The sequence below is a fragment of the Protopterus annectens genome, chromosome 16.part0 (genome assembly GCF_019279795.1).
Source record: "Protopterus annectens isolate FY-2018-M chromosome 16.part0, PAN1.0, whole genome shotgun sequence".
In the NCBI taxonomy this organism is placed as follows: domain Eukaryota; kingdom Metazoa; phylum Chordata; order Ceratodontiformes; family Protopteridae; genus Protopterus; species Protopterus annectens.
In genome coordinates this window covers 375,268,689-375,290,219 of record NC_056750.1, presented here as the reverse complement: position 1 = coordinate 375,290,219, position 21,531 = coordinate 375,268,689, and the positions used below count along the sequence as shown (strand labels likewise).

The 21,531-nt window shown below is 39.7% G+C and overlaps 1 protein-coding gene across 1 annotated transcript in view; it reads right to left on the bottom strand.

The window, feature by feature from the left end:
• ABCA2 (ATP binding cassette subfamily A member 2) overlaps positions 1-21,531 on the bottom strand; it is a gene marked incomplete in the record, with an annotated part of 2,505,641 nt that overhangs the window by 1,214,597 nt on the left and 1,269,513 nt on the right. The window contains 2 exon segments of the mRNA XM_044058216.1: positions 14,319-14,447; positions 15,452-15,611. Of these exon segments, the coding sequence (XP_043914151.1) occupies positions 14,319-14,447; positions 15,452-15,611 (289 nt within the window).

Genomic DNA, 21,531 nt, shown 5'->3' with positions numbered 1-21,531 from the left:
CTATTCCAGAGCGAAGGGAGTCTCTGGGTTATGAACCTGTCCCTCCAGCAAGTTCTATTTATTTCTGTGCTGAGGTTCAAGTCCCTCGAGTGTGTGGCTCTAAGGGATTTAGATTTACTGAGGTGGAGCATGTCCATTAATTCTGGATTTGACATAGCTTTGTATGTCAGGCATAGATCGCCTCAGTAGGCGGTATGCAACTGAGTAGAGCTGGAGTTTTTTTAACCGAGCAGCATATGGCATCTGTTTGAGACCCTTGATCCTCTTGGTGAGATACTTTTGGGGTCTTTCTAATTGCTGCAGGTGTCGGGTAAGGTACATCCCAAAAGAGGCATTGTATTCTATGATGGGCCTGATGAGGGATGAATAAAGGGGCATGATTACCTCTCTTGATCTAGATGTGAAACCCTTCGTGATGAGGTGGGCTATGTAGAAGGTCTTTCTAAGCACTTTGGCAATGTGGTTTTCAAAGGAGAGATTGCTATCAACTTGGGTCCCCAGGTCCCTAATAACTTTCTCTGAACTTAATGGGTTTCCGCCTATGTGGTAATTTGTGGGCACACTGTTTTTGCCAAAGGGTATGACTATGCATTTTTTGGCATTTAGCTTTAAACCATGGTGCTGGCACCAGTTATCTGTCTCTGTGAGACCTTTTTGAAGGATGTTTGTGTCAGCTGGAGAGTTGATTATGGCACCCAGTTTGCAGTCGTCTGCGAACTTGGTGAGCCATAGTCCTCCCACATTTGCCTGTACCACGGAAAAGTATATACCGAACAAGAGTGGTCCCAGGACAGAACCCTGTGGGACACCACTTGTGACCGGTTTCGAGTCTGACATGGCTCCAGCAACTCTCACTCTGTGGGTTCTGTCTTTGAGCCAGTTTGCAACCCATCTTGTGACATAGGGGTTTATATTTAAGATGGATAGCTTATCTATGATGTCTGAGTGGGGTATTGTGTCAAATGCCTTTGCAAGGTCCAGATAGGCTGTGTGGACTACCTTCCCTTCATCTATGGCTTTGGTGACTGTTTTGAAGAAGTCAACCAGGTTCAAAAGGCAGGATCTGCCCTTGACAAAGCCGGACTGGGTAGGATCTAGTGTCTGTAGGTCCCCAATGTCTTTGTTTATGAGCTCCATGATGATCCTCTCCATAGCCTTGCAGACTAAGCTAGTCAGGCTTATGGGGCGATAGCTTCCAGGGTCCGTAGAGGCTCCACCTTTGTGGAGTGGGACCACTGTTGCTGTACGCCATTCTGTGGGCACATATCCTGTAGTGAGGCTGAGATTGTATAGCTGTTTTATTTGAGGGATTAGTTCCTCTTGGAGTTCATGTAGGACGCAACCTGGGACGCCATCTGGTCCCATGGAAGCAGTTGTTTTTGCTTTGGAGAGGGCAGCCTTCACCTGAGCATCAGAGATGTTTGGGAGGCAGCCCTCTGCCGGGATAGATACTTGCTCTTTTGGGGGGGAGGGGGAGAGAAGTTTGCACTGAACCTGTCTGCCAGGATATTGGCGATGTCTGTGGGTTCAGTGTATTTTTTGTCATTTAGAATCAACTCAGAATAAGTCTGGGAGTTGCATCCCAGGTTTCTAACATAACTGAAAAAAGCCTTATGATGGTCTTTGGTGTCCTGTGCAATTTTTCTCTCAAAGCTGACCTTGGAGGATTTTATGAGGGATCGTAATTTTTTGTTAGTACTGATCAGAGATGCCTTCCCTATTAGGGATTTTGCTTTATCATGTAGTAGCTTCCTCCTTCTGTTGTACAGTTTATTTATGGCAGGGGTCCACCAGACTGGACGCCTGCCTTTGGATGATTGGGTCTTGGTTTTGTTTGGGATAGCATGATCCATGCATTCCTGCAGATGTCCGTAGAATGCGTTTATATAGGATTCTGCAGTTTGGGCCGTAGTTTCCACTGGCCCTGGGGCCTTGAAGGATTCCACTGGTTTTGAGAAGTGAGAAGTTCACTTTTGAGAAGTTTTTCACTGTGGTTTTCTGGGCTGGGGGTGGGGTCGGGATGTGGACATCCAGTGAAATTAGTTTATGGTCTGATCTTACCAATGAGGGATATACTTCTGGTGTGGAGCATAGAGTCCCCATGTTGGTAATGATCAGGTCTAGTATGTTGTCCCCGCTTGTGGGAGTGGTGACTAGTTGTTCCATAGCATCTGAGTTTATAATTTCCAGGAACCTTTGGGCTAAGGTGCTGGGGCTTGAGTAGTGCTCCCAGTCAATGTTTGGGTAGTTGAAGTCGCCCAATATAATGGTGTTTGGAGAGATCTTCATGTTCTCCAATGTTTTCAGGAAAGCCGAGTGGGATTCCTGACTTTGAGAGGGTGGTCTGTAGGATGCTATAAACTGAAAAGCAGTCTTGCCCACTGTTAGTTGCACATGGATGGTCTCCGATACGTGCAATGCCACTAACCTGGAGGTGTGGATATCCTTGATAAATATGGAAACTCCCCCTCCTTTTGTGGTTCGGTCTGGGTTTTGGGGCCAAAAAGCATGATACGAGGTATAGCCTGGTAGTGCTGGGGTGCTCTCTGGAGCCTTGAACCAGGTTTCTGTCACTGCACAGATATCGATGTTCTCCATACTGAGGAGAGCTTTGAGTGCGTGCATCTTGAGGTTAAGACTTCTGGCATTTAGCAGCATTACCCTTAGTTTCTTGTTCCTTGTGCTGTCTATGGGGGTGGGTTTGACTTTTGAGCCTTGCCTAAAAAAGGCACTATGGGGGTGGCAAGAGCCTTTGCCAATATCCGAAAGCTCAGTGGTGACAGGTGCAAGCCATCCCTAGCGAAGCAACGTGGCTTGTCGAGCATGTCATCCCAGGCTGATAGACACTGGATCCCCTTTGAATGACACCAAAATTTTTGCCAATTGTTAAAATCGATCATTTTGTCTTTGTACTGTGGCATCATTCTAGGTGAGGGCAAGATGCTGCTCAAGGTCAGGGTCATACCAGCCTGGGCTACATGATCAGAGAGCTCCTCTATGTCTCTTTTCATGTAGTCCAGGGAGGTATGTCTCAGGTCATTCACACCAGCATGTACAATGACTGAGTCATATTTGTATTTGCTTTGGAGTGACCTGAGTGCTTGCGTTATGCGGCGGATTCTAGCACCCGACAGGCAGCTCACCGTGACCTTCTCTTTATTCAGCCTGGTGAGCGGGACATCAGTGTGTCTGACAATAGAGTCACCTACTACAAGAGTATCAGGTGTGTTATTCAGCCTTAAGGGCTTTGGCTGCTTGGCACACTGACTTTGTGGGTTATGTGTTGTGTGTGTTTTGTTTTGAGGTAGTGTTTGCTTGGATGTCTGCTTTGGAGGTCTCTGTTGCTTAGGTAGATTTTTATTTAGAGCCTCCGAGTATGTTTTTGTGTATTGATGTATTTGGTTCGCTGATGTGGTGGGACTATGTGATACTGGAATTGTGTTGTGTGAGGTTACCTTCTCCTCCTGACTGGTTACACCAGTTTTGAGATGAGAGAGCTCAGCCTCCAGTTTGGCTAAATAGTTGCATCTCTCACATATATTTGAACCTGTTTGGAGGAGGAGAGGGTTGTCCGTGTACATGAGACACTTGTAACATTGCCTCAAAATTCCCAGATTCACCAGCTGGACTGGAGAGGAAACCATTGACTGACATTTGGACATGCTAGAGTAATATAGGGAAACTGAATTTAAGATGGACCAATAGAGGACAGGGTAATCGTAGAGAGTATAAGAGTAAGTAGTGCTCATGGTTTAATAGTGCTAACTTGTAGGATTACTTAATTGGACCAGTGAAGGGCCTTAGAATGAGAATATGGTGTTTAAATTGAGAGATAGAGCAGTTCTAAGGGAAAAAGTAAAGAGCAGACTTTGTGGAGCTAGGAATAGTTTAAACCCAATTAGGCGGCGCTGCCCAATTAGGCGGCATTGCTCAAAAAAGTGCAAAACCGTGCAAAAGAGGGTTTTAAGAGAGGAAGATGAAGGAGTTTTGGAATTGACCCAAAATGGCCAATAAAACTACAGTTTCAAGTCAGTAACCACTCCCACAGGGGCAGGCAGGCTGCTCAATGTTTTTCACTGCCACTGATCAACAGAGAGACTTCCCTTTAGCCCAAGCAAAAAATGGCCTCACAGAAACTTAAAAACAGTTCAAGAACAGCAAGCCTGTAACTGAACTTTTTTAAATCTCAGAAAAGTGGGAAAAAAGCAAGATTTTTTTTTGTTTTTTTTGTTTTTTCAGAGATAGCAGAGGTTCACAAGTATCAACAAGTTATAACAGTGCAGTAAATGACCCCACACAAGAGTGCTAGGCCAAAGACAGATAAAATGCAAGTTTTGAGAAAAAAACGATTTTAAAAATAAGTGCAAACAGGAAATTCAGTAAACAGCTCTAGGTTGTGCTCTAAATACAGTTACTAATGCAGAAATCAAGTTTAACAAGCCAGAAAATGCTCTAAATAGGCGGCTATGCAGAAAAACTTGGCAAATAAGCAGAGGAAAAATACTTAAAATCTCAAAAGTGGCTCCTTTCTTCTCTCAAAAGACTGTTGCAGATACAAATATATAGTGCATTATTTGAGGGGAAGCTTTATGTTGAGAGGGGTGGTATACTACAAATTTGAACTCCTAAACTAATGCAAAATGTGCCACCGCTAGCTGATGGCAATATGAAATAACACACTATGCCATATTAGTTTCATCTTCAGTTCACATTGGTGTAGGAAAATTTGGTTTGTAGATGACAAATTTGAACAGTTAACAGCTCTCTTTATGGCAGAGGTGCTCAGAGTAATCCTCACATGGCACCAACTGCTTGTTGAATTCTGTCATGTGAATACTGATTCTTACTTCATCCATTAGTTCGTTCCACATGCTACCAATGAAGTTGGAGAATGCATCATCTCCATACTGGCTATTACCTTGTTTTATGAGCTGTGCACCTGAGAAATGAAAATGTGTTGCCAGGAAGTAAAATAAAAAAACAGGGAAGAGTGGAGTTGGCCTTGCTCGGATACAGACAGCAATGTGGCTGGTGAAGTAATTTGTGTAAGGAGACAGCAATGTGGCTGGTGAAGTAATTTGTGTAAGTGAAGGACAGCCAGTGTATTTCCCCGTATGTCACAGTCATGTGACACAGAGCAAGGTCTAAGCCCTGATACACACTGTCATCTATTTAAAAGCAGAAACAGCAAATAATTTTAAAATGCAGAGGTAAATGGTCAGAATGGTGTTTAATTTGGTGAAGCCAAAATATGTATGCCTAATAGTGTACCTCAATATTCAGTTTTTCCACAGTTCTGATTACAATGCTCACCAGCAGAACTGACAAAGGTTCACAGGCTGCCATTGTCTCAGTTGCAGAATACAGTATGGGCTTATAGTGCAGATGAACCCAGAGTTCTCAAAGAGGCAATCATGTAGGAAGAAATATATCTAAATATCTGGTAAAATTAAGTATATTCAGGGAGTTACACAAATTATTTTGAGTCTTGTCCACAGCAAATATGTCTATTGGAAGAGAAAAAACAAAACACAATACCACTTCATTTTTCAAATTGTTGAATGCCCAAAGTAAAATGTTCCAATGAGCAGGTGGCCAAATAAACCATAAAGACACGGTTACAAATAAAATTATATTCAAATCCATATCCCTCTGTAACAGGATGTAAATAAACCATAAAACTTATTTTACAAGTAAAACAATATTTGAATTCATAATATATATGCTTCTAATAGGAAGTCTAAAATCATTAACATACTTAGCATAGCAACATAGATTACATCAGCAACATGTTTAGGTACCATAAAAGTTAAGTGCTACATTTATTACTGCACTTGATAGTTCCAGTCATTTTATTCTGCCTATAAATGTTAGAACACCAACCAGGACTAATCATATGGCCACTAATCAAAATATTCCAGTTTTTAAATAACATGTTCTTCACTGGAAGATAGTTATCTCTGTATTCTATAATAATTGCACTTGCGGCTTTATCTTTATTACTGTTTATAACGTTAACTGTAGAACCTGCACAAAAGCATTAATTTTCAACTTGCTCAAAGGCTTTATGTATAACATTTAAATGATACCTCATACTAATAAACTTGTAAACCGGCAATCAGCAGATAAAATTCAAAATGTGCTCTTCATGGCTACCAGTGTAGCTATCAGCTTACATAAACTGACATTTAATTATGATATCTTTTACATGCAGAGAATGTTAAGTATTAACAGTGAAACAGTTTATGTTTATAGATTTTCTATGCACACTGGCATCTGTTTAAAGTACAATATACAGGCACATCTAAAAATGATATGGAGATAGTAATGCAAGAAATGACAAACTTCTGTGCATAATCTTGGAATTCAGTCAGCAACTGTCAGCTGAAAAAGATCATCTATGAAGCGCCTATAACTAGATTTGCAAAAGTCAGATTTACCTAGATATGTTTTCTCCCATCTCAGTATTAATATCTTTATATAAAGGGGTCCATGCTAGCTTCTACATTTGTTCTTTTATCTACACACGTCTAACAGTGAGAAAAACAACATGGCTGGTTGTGTCGCCCCTGCACTGGCCCAGTAATCAAGACGCCTCAATTCTCACCACTAGCATCAGTGAGGGATGTACACATTGGGAGGATGACAAGTACACACATAGTAATGTACAATTTCCCTTAAGAGCACACAGAAATCACAGTCAGTCTGGGGCTGGTTTCTTCCTCTTTCTCCAGATCCCCAATAAGACTCTCCACTGACACAGCTATAGGGTTAAGATCTCAGCCGAGTGGTCAAGTCAAAACCTCCATCACCCTCTCTGTCCAACCAGTGCTTCATGTCCCTGCCCAAGTAGCTGACACACAGACACAAACACACACACACACACACACACACACACACACACACACACACACACACACACACACACACACACAAACACAAACACAAACACACGCACACACACTTTAAGATTTGATTTATATACAAACACACAGACACTCCTGGGGAAGGCTGGCACAAATTTACTAGCTATGCCCCCTTCTGCCCAGACTATAAGGTAGTACCAGTTGCCATCAACCACTACTTATCAGCTACTATAAGGCCCTTACAAAGGGTGACCAATTCTACTGTGTAATGCTGCTATGATCCAAATGGTAAGTGTGACCAAGACTTTTAAGGCTATTTAGGAGTGGCTTGTACAGTGTCACCAAATAGATATGCAAGTCCTCTAACAGCTTAAATATCTCCAAACAAATCAGCCACAATTAAAAGATTTAAATATATTTAATAATAAATAATAAAAGCACAAGACAAAACTCAATAACTCAACAAAGTGACAACAGAGTTCAGAATCACAGGAAATATTTTAAAACATTGCAGGACAGTCTCACATAAATACAGAAAACATCTAAACTAATCTTACTGTATTCCTAATAATCTCTAAGAGAGAGATTACTGTAATCTAGTACTTACTATTAGCAAAGCAGAAGTGCTGATGAAAGGATGTTGTCAGATTCAAAGAAAAATACAAAATGCCCAGACTTTCTCTGAGAGAGAGTTCTTAAATTAATAACACATTACTGCTGGGTCATCTAGATGACATCACTATTTGTCACTTGCCTTCAGTTCCCAGGCTAACGGATACCAACAGAATTTAATATTTCTCTGTGAAAAATACTTCTCTCTCAGAAGTTTGCCTAGAACTGGAAGTCGTAAAACAGTTAAACACTTTTACATTTGAAACCTGTAATTATTTCTGTTTCTATACAATAGAAAGACATCTAGATGTAGACATCCTGTCTTCTTGTTGAGATAAACACAATCATAAAACACCACTTATTTTCTCAAGAGTTTGCAAGTTTACTCTGTATGTTCCATATTCTACTATGAAAACACACATTAGCACAGGCATATAGTTTTCACATATTTCTGCTCTTTTCCAGTAGGGTACACTGTGGTTATATTCTTGAAGCTCAGTACATAACATACAGTTCAACACACACTTTTGCACCAGTAGTTTAATAGCCACATAACATATAGTTTCCTTACATTTGTAAGACAAGCATATGAATCATATTAATATTCACAAATGCCATAGAATTATTTACAAAATTCCAGCTAGCTGGGCTGGCAGCCTCAGAGTGGTATTCATAAATAAATGGCACACACAACAGTGCTAATTAATATGTGTGAAAGACATACACAAGATGTGTCTGATCCTAAGGCAATGTATAATACATGATGTTGATCATACTGATCACTGCTATATGAGTTACATCCTGCATAGGATAAGACAGCCATCTGGCTCCCAAAGCTTCATGGCACCTTCCAAGTCAGTCAGCCCAAGCTGAGCTGACTAAAATGACAGGTTTGCATGACAAGCCCTTCACGGCTTTTCTGCCACCAAAAAGTATGCTCCTCCAAGACTTTAGAGGATTGAAAGTTGGCTTGTGCTGTTCCTCTGCCGGGCAGACTTAAGTTCCCTTTGTGGAAAAAAGTTCCATTTATTTTAAAGCTAGGAGATTGTGTTTTAACGGACTGTCATGTGACAGTATTGTACTTTTAAATGAAATTGCCTTTTTTTCTTGTCAGTTTACAAGTTGTTTAAAGTAACTGAAAACCATTTCGTTCTGCGGAGCAATTGTGTTTATTTTACTTTTTGGGGCTGGCAAAGAGCCTGATTCGTAAAGACTTTCTCTCTCAGTTTAAGTAACCACTTACATTGTAAGCAGGGTGAGAACAGGTGTTATGGAATCTGGCCCCCTGTGTAAGCCTGTTTATAAATAGGTCTTACATCGAAGTAAGTCATTTACACTCTGAAAGCAGGTATTTTGGAATCGGGGCAGACTTGCACTGAGAGCAACTCTTTTGGAATTTGGTCCAACGTGTTTTAAAGTGTTTTTACTGTGTTTTATGTGAAAAACTGACTTTTAAAAACTTTTACATTTTACAGACTTTTATTGTTTATTTCCCCTGGGAAAAGGGTGCCATTTTTGGCTGGACCATTGAACAAACTGTCGGCCCCACTGTCAGTCCCACTGTTGGCCCTTCTTCCAGCCACAAAAAGAAAAGTTAAGCAAACAGTCTTTGCCATCACAACAGGCTATCTATTTTCCATTGCCACAGGTTGGTGACTATGTTGTGGCCATTAATTGTACCTCAGACTACACATTGTTTACCCAGATCACTCTGCTGTAGCACCTACAGCCACTATGGACCAAAGGTTAGTCACATCCTCTGTGGCTTTTAGGGTCCCCCTCCATGGGCAAGGGATAGACAATCTTGTTGGCCCTATTCCTGTTTGGCCAGAATGTTGTGCTCATCCTTAGGGGAAGCTGCTGCTGCCATTAGTAACACTGTTGACCCCATTTTCTTCTATCAAAAAGAAACAGAAAATTAAACATGCATCTACTCCTCCTCAAATTCCCTTAGACAGGAGTAGTTTAAGGCATCTGGCTCAGGGTTTAATTCAGGTTATTGATCCTTCACATAAAGTAGTTCCTGGTACCTCTTTTCCTGAAGGGATTCAAGATTCTGAATTTGGACAGGAAGATGAAGGGACACATAAAGGGTTTTCACCTCAGATTTCTGATTCTCACTGAAAGGGTTTTCTCTTTCTCTAAGACTATTTCCAGAATATGAGTGTGATTCTTCTGGGAAAAGCCTTTTGAACAGTTCCAAGAGGAATAAAAGTGCAAGGCATGTGGGACACCAAGAACAAATGAAAGCACATAAATATAGGTTTATCAGTTCCTTAGAAAATACTATGAGCTTTTACAGAAGGAATTTCCATAACCTTCACCCATTCCTCCATTTCTGACAGCTCTGCAGGATGTGTGTTTTACTACCTGCAATTTTCCTGATAGAAAGCTGCCCCTAAAAAGGCAGATAGGATGTGTAAAGTTCCTCAATTTTTTACGTTTTTATACACTCTTCCCAAACCTGACCCAGCAACTATAGCTTTACTATTGATAAAAATTTAATTACTTCCAATCCTACTCTTTCTCATAAGGATGGGAAGATTATTGATAAGTATGGGAAAAAGTGCATGCTTCTGCGCTATGACTTTAAGAATTATGAGTTGTCAGGCTCATATGCTAAAGTTTCTTCTGACAGATGATGAAAGTGTGAGGAATGTTTTGCCTTCTGTTTCTTCTTATGGGGAAACATCTGCTTTAAATAATTTAGTTACTTCTCTTCTACAAGTCATTACTCATTGTTTACAGACTGTGCACGGCTTAGCTGATACTTCTTTCATGGCTATGGCTGGTACTGTTTTGAGTAGATTTTCCTGGCTGCAGTCTCAGACCCTCTCAGGCGATGTTAAAAATGAGATTTTTAAATTCTCTTTTAAATAAACACTTAGGTTTTGGACCCTCTTCTGCAGAGGTGATTAAAATGTCTGATGAAAGGGGTAAGTTGATAAAGGAAATCTCCAAGATTTTTCAGCCCTACTTTTCCAAATTATTGTAATGCATTCTCTAACCCTCATCCAATTTTGGCAAGCAGGCAAATAAATAAATAAACAAACAAACAGTCTCAAAATAATGTGGTAATCATAACTTTTAAGAAGTGGAGAGTGGGTTCGAAAAAGAATTCTGGAACCTCCCAAAATCAAGGGCAGTCCAACAAATCAGGATGACTGTTCAAGGGACCTTGTCTCCCCTCCTATCCTGGCAGCCCCATTTCCCTTCCAGAAAGTCTGAATCTTCACTCCTCTTTGGAAACAGACAGTTTCAGACAAATTGGTACCAAAAGATCATTCAACAAGGTTACAAATGGCAGTGGGAGAAAATTCCTCCTTAACAGGGGGGTAATCCCTCATCCACCAGACCAGGCTCTTATTTCCAGCTGTCATTCATCACATGCTTTCACAAGGTGTGATAGAACCAGCTTCACCTTTCCATAGGAAAACATTTTCATTCAAGGATGTTTTTTAGTGCCAAACAAAGAAAATGCTTGGAGACCAGTTCTGGATCTTTCTTTCTTTCCTTAACCTTTTTGTGAAACTGACAAAAATTCGGCATCATTTCATTTGCAACCTGTTGCCTCTTCTTCTTCTTCATTCAAGTTTCCTGGTAACATTAGCTTCAAAAGATGCTTATCAACACATTGCTATTTATCCAGACTTCAGATTTTTTTTAAGGTTTTGTGTGTCTGAATCACATTATCAGTTCTCTGCCTTACACTTTGGACTATCCACTTCACCAGGAATGTTCACAAAGTGTCTACCTCCAGTTAGAGCTCATTTTTCAAAGTGTCTGGAAACTCTCACTAGGATGAGAGCGCTCTTGTACAAGCTGGGATTCCAAGAAAACATTCAAAAGTCTTTTCTGACTGTGTTCCTGAGGTGTCAGCTAGTCACCTCATTTCAAACAGCTTTTCTTCAAAAGGAAAAATGGATCTATGTCTAGATCTGTTTCTAACGTTTTTCACTCAGACTTTAGTCACAACAAGGAATACCTCAGGACTTTGGGTCTCATGACATCTATGATTCTCAATATGTCTGGCAAGACTCCATGTGAGAAAGATATAATGGTATCTGAAGTCTGTTTGAACCCAACACCAATATCCTTTGTCTTTTAAAATCCCAGTGCTGGCATTTGTCAGATGAGAAATCATTTGTTGAAGACAGCGGATATACTTAAATCTGGGTCTCCTCTTCTCCCTCCCTGATCCAAAGCAGTCATTCACTACAGACATAGTGGACTTTGTTTGGAGAACAGTTCCAAGAGGAATAAAAGTGCAAGGCATGTGGGACACCAAGAACAAATGAAAGCACATAAATATAACAGAGATGCTTGCCCTGATCAAGGCACTCAAATCTTTGAATCATCTTTGGTTCCTGGGACCTCTTCAAGTTGTTTCACACAATATCACAGTCATGCGGTACATCAACAAGCAAGGGAGGACCAGGTCATGCTCTTCTTTTGCAGACTAGCCACGTTAGCTTGGGATATAGCTTCACAACACAACTTCACTACACAGGCATGCTACATTTCATCAGAGCAAAACTTTTTGGCAGACAAGCTGAGCAGGACAAGGGTAGAGCCTTACAAATAGAAACTAGTTCACAGAGTCTTCCAAGATTTGATTCATCTGTGGGGAGTTTCTCAAACAGACCTATGGTCTTCCAAAACTTGTTTCATCTGTGGGGAGTTCCTCAAATGGACCTATTTGCCTCCTCTCTGAACAATAAGCTGGCAAAATTCTGATCCAGGATTCCATGCAAGAAGGCCTGAAAGACAGATGCTTTACTTTCTTTTCTTTTCTCTGGACAGGAATATTCCTGTATGCTTTTACACCCTTTCCACTGCTATCCAGGGTACTTCTGAAGATTCAGAAAAAATAACCAAGATCATTGTGGTGACGCCCTTCTGGCCTGGGTAACCATGGCTCTCCCTTCTTTTGAAAAGGGTAAGGGAAAATTACCACAAGCTTCCTCACAGACTAGATCTACTCAGACATGAACAGGGGTGTTTGATGCACCCTGATCCCACATCAAATTTTGACTGCCTGGATGATAGTGTCTTAATTCCTTTTAGGCACCTGTTTACTGAGGACCTGCAGCAGGTGTTAATGGAGGCAAGAAAGTCTACTACTAAAAAAATCATACATTAGTAAATAGAAAAGGTTTTCCAGTTGGTACCAACAACATAACCATCACCCATTCAGGGCTAGTTCTCTTCTGGTTTTATAATATTTGTGTGAGTTAATATCATATGGCCTGTCTTACTCCTCCAACAAGGTTCATTTATTGGCAATTTCACATGTCTGCCTCTTTCAACATTCTCACATCAAAATATTTCTGAAAGTGTTTCTGCATAAGAAGCCTCAAAGAAAACTGGCTGCCCCTCATTGGGATCTTAAATTTGTGTTATAGAAGCTAATCCTTGTTCCATTTGAACCAGCTAACCTAGCTGACTTGAGGCTCAACATGGAAAACAGTTTCACTGATTGCTCTGACCTCTGCAAGAAGGGTATCTACGTTGAAGCTCTTATGGTAAGTCAACCCTATCCCATTTTACATAGAGACAGTGTTTCTTTGAGACTTTATCCTTCTTTTATGCCTAAAGTGGTGACCCTGTTTACTTTAACACAAATTATCCATCTCTCCATTTTCTTTTCTAACCTACAAATGAGGGAGAAAGGATACTCCATACCTTGGATACTCCATACTTTGGATTTCCACAGACAAGAAAACTAAGGTAATATCTTGACAGAACTAAATCTTTAAGATCTTTCGATCAATTGTTCATTTCTTTTAAAGGCAAGAGGAATGGACAACCTGTATCAAAACAGACTACTTCCAAATAGTTGTCTAAGGCTATTACTTTTTGTTATACTCACCATAACAAAACTATTCCTGGCAGGCTTCATCTATGGTGTTTTTGGAAAGGGCTGGAGCCTAGAAGTATTCTAGAAGCTGCAACCTTGTACTCTGCACATACTTTTATCTGGATCCTTCTCCTTCACCTCTCAAATGCAGTAAGCTAGGGCAACCTATCCATCTAGATAAAGGCTACTGCAGCAGTGATCAATATGATGAATGTTGTATAGTTGTGTAAGAAAACTTACCATAACAGTAGATGATCGAATGACCACTGCTGCAGTAGCCACTCACTCACTCCACCCCCCTTGTTCTTTGGTCTGTTGTTTATACCAGGGTGTGTACTTTTTTTTTTATTCCTAGCACTGCCCTTTCAGAGCTCATTTTCCATCCCTCTCTCTGTTGGCATGAAAGCTCTGAAGAGCTTGGCACCCAAACCTGCCTTTTTAGTCAGCTCAGCTCAAGCTGACTGGCGGTTTGGCATGTGGAAGGTGCTTTGAAGCTTTGAAAAGCTCACCAGCTTTTACATCTTATGAAGGATATAACCCATACAGCTAAGGCTACTGCAGTAATGACATTTGAAGATCTACTCTTCTGGTAAATTTACTTATATAACTGTGTTTTTTCTAAACTGTAAGCCTTGCCTTGCACTGGACTCCTAAATATTAGCACAGTGCAAGTGTGCAATGCTTCTCTATAAATCCCAGCCCATGTTTTAACACTGTATGAGCCAACCTAAATTATGTTTAACTTTGACTATTTGTATGTACTGAATGTATAAATAGTCAGTCTTTCAAGGCTAGCAATCCTAATTCTTGATGTATATTAGTGGAAAGAGACAGTAAAATTGCTGTAACACAAACATTGCAAACAGATTTAATAAAAAATAAACAGGTGCATGTAAGTGGCTTCAAGTTTCTGTAAATTAAAAGTCAAAACAGTTAAGGATGTTTCAATTCATGTGATGAAACAAAATCTATGTATCTACCTGTTGTAACCAAAGAATGCGATTCTGAATTCTGTCTTCTTCTAAGAAGGTCCGAAGTTCAGAAGACATGTTGAGCCAGACTTGGGCATAGTGAGTTACATTGCCAACAAATGCAAATGTTTCGTTTGCCTACAACAGGACACAAAGCTTGAATTAAATCCAAATGGATAAATGTAAGTTTACGTTTAGGACTTTCAAGGTTTATACTTACACTAAGCCTTCAGGCCAAACATTTTTAACATCTTAAGCACACAGAAGAGATTCAGCAAGTAAGTGTGCTAACACAACCCAGTTTCACTCTGACAGTAATATACACAAGGGCAAAATAAACAATAACGTCATAAACAGTGACTACCATGATCTGTAAGGCAGAACCCTCATCAAAATACATGGTGAACAGTAATATTCATTGGAATACAACACCTTGCTGGTGCACAAATTGTTGAATTACCATTACACAGACACACAATGTTGAATCAGCAAGTAGATGAGTATAGAACAAATCAGAATACAGTCTACAAAGATACACATAAAAAACTACATGAAATTCATCCACGGTGAGTGGATTTGCTCTAGTAATGCAACTCCTCTACACATGTAAAGAGGTATCCTCTCAACTTCAGTACGGAATTACTACAATTTTCACAGAAAATGTTGTAGAAAATAAGTTTTCTGTGTTGCTCGAAGTACAGCAACCTTGAAGTTGCAATGTTAAAAAGTACCACAGTGCGTGGCTTGTCCCTGTAATCGTGATCTATGTTCTTGATCTATTTTCAATATTTTGCTTTTTACATACCATGTATTAGGCTATTTGCTGATCTGACATTTGGTAGTCAAGCAGGTGTCACTTCATGATTTTTGTGCAGATAAAGACCCATATTCCACTAATTTCCACAGAGCAAGCTTAAACTGAAAGAGAGAAATTCTGTCCACTGTCTTTCTTAAATAAACACATATTTCTGCATCTCACATGACTAACTTAAAGTAAATACTCTCTGAATGGTATAATTTGCCTATTTGAAGAATGTCTCACAAGTCTGTACTAAGCACAGCTTGAGGAAAACAACCCCTTGTGTAGTACCAAGCTAAGCTAAAATAAATAAATAAATAAATAAATAAATAAATATACTTGCCTTCTGAATGACCTTGTCAACCTCTGTCCCTGCTGGAGAATAGAGGATCTTGGGATTGCTGGTCATAAGGTGCACAAGAAGTCCGAGGTTCCGCTGCTCCTTGCTAGTGAAGCCTAATGAACTCATGTTACCCTGTTTCAGAGCTTCAGGATCAATAGTTCTGCAAATCCAGACAAGTTTACATTAAAAAAAGAAAACTATATGCAGATGAGACATGTTTTACATACACTAATACAGACAGAAATGATAACAGTGCACGGGTGGCCATATGGGACAGAATAGATAAGATAACATTTAAAACAAAAAAGAGAGAGACAGACAGCATAGCAGTCAGCTTGGTGGAACAGAAGGCTGAACCCAGACCATATTCTAGAAGACTAGGACTTAACTAGTGGTCCATCAGGACTTAACTAGTGGCCTATGTGATCAAAGAGTTGAGGTGGGAGAAACAGGACTGATGAAGCAAAGCCTACTTGAGGGTGTGCCAACCATCTGCTCCAAGTGGAGACTGGGAGATAACGATGAAATGGTCCAACTGGCTAGTGTATGGGTGGGGTGTTAAGAAGCATGCCACCATGGATGCAGTGCAGTCTCTTTAAAATGCCTCATTAAATACCCTCATGCACATACATAATGCAGCACATTGGGATTAAGGCACAACCACAAACCAGAAACTGACTGCATTCTGCAACATGATGCCCATACGCATCTATTCCTCTCCTGGGTGGAAGAGTACCATATACCTGAAAGTTGCATGCCCTTCCAATATGAAGAGACAGGACTCTTCCAACAAAGTGTAACGCCAGAGACTGCCACAACAACAGTGCTCCCAAGGAAAACAGAGCAATGGAATATTCCATGGCATTTGATAAGATTTCTGCAGTGGTTGCTTTCAGCAAGGTTGTCTAATCAAATATATAATAACTTTGGCAATTTGAATTCATACAGCACATATCTTAAACACATTGCAAAGTGTTCATACAATGTCTTCAAATACAAGGAGTTGTTCATACAATGTTCATACAATGTCTTCAAATACAATGTCTTCAAACAAGTCATTGGACAAATAAAGTCTACCAAAGCCAAATTTGAGGTAAGTTTGGCCTCCCAGGCCAATGACAACCACAAAGCATTCTTTAGCTATGCCCACAACCTCAAAGGCAATACACAATTGTGTGCAGAGCTCATTGTAAATGAAGCCACTTATACAAACAAAATAGTAAAAAAACACAGAAGAACCAACCAGCAGAATGTCAGCAATCCAAAGGACACCAAGTTTATTGAAGTAAAGCACTTTCCTCTCTATTACAGAGACTTCCTCAGAACAATATTGCACAAAAACCCAGCCAAATATATACCCACCCCTCAATTAACCATTCAGAATTGTGCCAAAAATTTTAAAGCAATATATACACATCAAATTACAGCAGTAAAAATATTGCATATAGCAAATAACAAACCTAAATAAATGTTACCATAAAATATTATAATATGTTAAATTATTAAATAAAATCCATGTTAACTTTACTAACCTAAAATTCGATCAAGTTTTAAAACACTAGAAATGCTTATAGTTTCATTGATACCTGGGTAACAAGAGGCATTTAAAAACAACTGCCATCTCAATTCCATCATATCCAAATGCACATCTGTAATGCACCCCTGTTCATCCAGCACTAACTGCTGTAAAACCAAAAATTTTAAATCATGTGTTGGATTTTCATTGATATGTCTATACAAAGCACTAGTAACCCTACAATGTCTGATGTCACCCAGATGTTTACCTATTCTTAATTTAAATTTTCTACAGGTTTTCCCAATGTAGAAACTAGAACATTTTCCACATTTAGCCATATACACAACATTTTTACTATTACAATTGTAGTGGCCTCTAATATTGACAGTCTTCCGATTAACCCTAATTTGACCTTCAGTTTCCATTATAAATGGACAAAAAGAACAGGAATTACATTTAAAATTACCTACTTTTTTATTGATTCTGCCTTCATGTCTAATACTTCCAAAATGTTCTTTATAGATTTGTCCCTCCTAAAAATGTCTCGGGTTTTTACCAACTTTCAACCCAACATTAGCATCAAATTACAGAATCTCCCAATTGGCATTTACCACATCAATAATACTGTTGGCCATGCCATTGTGTGTGAAAATGAAGGCTGAGTTGTAAAAAACTATATCATTACTAGATCTATTAGTACTCACAAATCTGTGGCCCAATATGGGTCTATAAAAGCCTTGTTTACGTTTTCATGAGCAAGGTCATCCAAAAGACAGTCAGGATATCCCCTTTGTTTAAACATATGTGTAATAAAATCTAATTCTACCAAAAAATCCACATCAGAACTCGCCATTCTGGCAGCCCGCACCAACTGGCCATCTGCAGACCCTGGAAACTACAGACCCATAAGTCTCACTAGTCTTATATGTAATGCCATGGAAACAATTATCATGGACATGATCAACAGAGACATAGTAAACCTCCAGACACTGAACCAACCCAGCTTGGTTTCACCAAGGGCAAATCATGCCAACTCAACCTGGTGGACTTCTTTGAGAAGGTCACCAAAGCAATGGATGACAGCAAAATCATTCACACTGCCTACCTTGACCTGGTCAGGGCATTTGACACAATACCCCACTCGGGCATTGTTGACAAACTCAAGAGGTTAGGTGCAAACCTGTATGTCACCTGGTGGATAGCCAACTGGCTCACAGACAGGACCCAGGAAATTAGAATTGGGGAGTCCACATCTACAAAGAGGCCAGTTCTTCAGAGATCAGTCCTTGGACCGCTCCTGTTTGGCATTTACTTCTCAGAAGTCAAGGCAAATGTCAGTGGTCTCTGGCTGACTAAATTTGCAGATGACTGCAAATTAGGAGCTGTTACTGAATCTCACACTGACACAGACAAATAATTGGTGTCAGAGCCATGGACTAAAACGAAATGCCAAGAAATGCATAATAGTATCCTTTGGGAAATGCCAAGAAATGCATAATAGTATCCTTTGGGAAGTCATCCATCCTTGGTAACTATCATATTGACGACACACCTCTTAGAGATGACCCAGTAGTCAGGGACTTAGGGACATACATAGATAGTAATCTAGCTTTTGATCATTATGTGTCTCCAGTGGGTAGGAAATCATTATATGCTGTGCAACTTATAAACAAAGATATGGCATCTAAGTCCAAGGAATTCATTGTTCCACTGTATTCGGTATTCATCAGACCTATCATTGAGTACAATGCACCCTTTGGTATGTACCTAACCAGGCATATCCAACAATTGGAACGCCCACAGAGGTTCCTCACTAAAAGAATACAGGGAGTAAATAATATGTCCTATGCACACCACCTCAAGGCCCTATCCCTGTATTCTGTCTTCTACAGGCTTTTGAGGGAAGATCTATGCCTGGCATACAGGGCATTGCCAGACCCCATTCTGATGGGCCTCCTGCATATCCAGAAAACAAACAGTACCAGAATTACCCATTTTAAAGACTTAAACCTTGCCTGTGATATAAATAGGACCTGCTGGAGAGACAGGTATGTATCCCAGACACTACGCCATCTACGGAACAGGCTCCCCATCCATGTGAAGCAGAGTTCCTCCCTAACCCAATTCAAGTGCAACTTGGACAATTGGATGGGAAACTGGAAATTAATCCCTGGTTTGGCACCTATGTCTCTAATGAAAACAGGTAATCTGTAAATGGTTCATCTCCCAGGCCCATGCTTACACTTATCAAGGGTATCAGAACTTGTCAGAGATTTGGGATGCATGGCTAGGCTTAAAAAGGCCCTTGTGGTCGTTAGCCTAGTAAACACCTATGAACCTATAAATGTAGACTATGCATTCTTAGAACTTGTTTCAAACATCAAGCATGAGCTCTAAAAAGAAAAAAAGTATGAGTTTGATGTCTGAAAACAAATAAAACAAATGGAGTACAGAACAAAACTCATACTATATATATATATATATATATATATATATATATATATATATATATATATATAGGTTTGGATACTGTACTGTGCACAGAGATGCTGTAGTATGCATGAAACAAAAGCAACAGACATGGAATTTGCAATGCATAAAGAACTGCTGCCATGCAGAAGTAACTACTGCGGTACATATAAAGGTATCACAATAACCATGAAAGTTTAGCAATGTATGTAATCCACTGTGGTTCACATGGAACAACTGCACTGGACATGAAACTACTACACTGCACATTACTGTCTGAGACTAGTGCATATGAGACTACTGCAATGCACACTGCATCACAGTGTAGACTGCAAGTTAATGATCTGGAGGTGGTTCATCACTGCCGCTGTGTGTTATGATTCACAATTCATGTAGCTCACATTATTAAACAGGTAAAAAAAATGCATGATTTGGTCAGCCTGGGGCTAAGTAAATACTGAATTAGCTGCCTTCAGCGGAACAACCTGGTATATCTCTGCTGACCAGGGTTATTTAGTGTGACACTTGAGCCAATGGCATCACAGCTTAAGCCAGAGTATGCTGTTACAGGGCATGAAGATGAAACCACTCAGCTACAAGGTGTGGTGTGTGTTGGTGCATCAGAAAGGAAAAAAAGAACTGTCTGCAAATTATCTATTGTGATTGGTATACTACCCCAGTAAACAAACTAAATAAATAAGATGGGAGGGTAACCTAATGCTACAGTGAGTACATTCCTGAGCTATACCATAATGAGTCTCATCATGTCCTTCCAAGCCATCACATATGACTATAGCTGCTAAACATACATTTACATCACAATGTGGCAGCCTGTGGCACTAGTATGTAGGCTTCCTTTGGAGAACCACCTATAGCCTTGCCACAACAGTCCAGTGGGCATTGTCTGGAGATATCATGGATGGATGACCAAGTCAATGCACCACAAATCTGCCCTGCAGACCCCCACCCCTTTAGTAGAATGGGCTTTAAATGAATCTTGAAGGATATACTCGTATCACTGTAATGGAAACCAATGTGGTCAAACAACCAGTCAAAAAGAGTTTAATTGGGGGCGTGGCCAAGATGCCAAGAAGTTAGCTGCACTTTCTTGATGCTCTGCCTGAAATGATTTTTTTTCTGACAGGATTTTTCTATTTTAACTCAACAAACATTGAAGAATTTTTCCACAACTACTTACCTTGATATTGTGAACAACTTTATCAGATGAAATCTTAATTTTTTCAATTATTTACCAACATATTACCCGTCAGAAGTTCTGTCACCAATTACAGACTGAAACAGCTAGGAGTCACTCGAAGGCATCTTTACAAGACAGCACTATGAAAAAGGAACTTCAAACAATAATCACCAGCATCCAGGACCTTTCTATAAAGATGGATAATTTAGAGAAGATTATGAAAAATATGAAGAAAGCAAAAAAAAAAAACACATTTATGCCTTAAAGAAGATTATTACTACTCAGTCTGACCAAATAGCAGCTTAGCAGCTACAGAAGAATCAGTAAGTGAAATAGATGGGAGGCAAATGCAAAATGATAACCAGATAAACTTTTTACTAAAACAAAATAATCAGTTACTAGAAAAGGTGGCAGACCTAGAGTGTAGATCCAGAAGAAACAACATTAGGATCTATTGAGTTCCAGAGAAAATGGAAGGAAATTATATGATTCTCTTCCTAAATTATTGGCTTCAAAAAATACTAAACCTCCCTGAAGCTTTATCTTTCAGACTCAAGAGAGCCCACAGATTGTCATATACATCTGCATCAAAAGATTCAACAGCTGTGAGATCCATCACCATAAAATTCCTAACTATACAAGACAAAGACTTAATACTAACGGCTGCATGGGCAGGAAATCCAGATGGGAAAAATATAAGATTTGACAATGATCACCCTTCCATTGTGATCATAAATAGAAAAGCATGTGTCCCACTTATTAAAGACTTAAAAAAGCCAACATTAAAGCACAGATAATGTTTTCAGCCAGAATCAAAATTACTGTTTTGGATGGTCAAAAATATTCAATTCTCTTGAAGAAGCATCAGCCTTTGTAAGGAAAAGCAACTTACTTGAG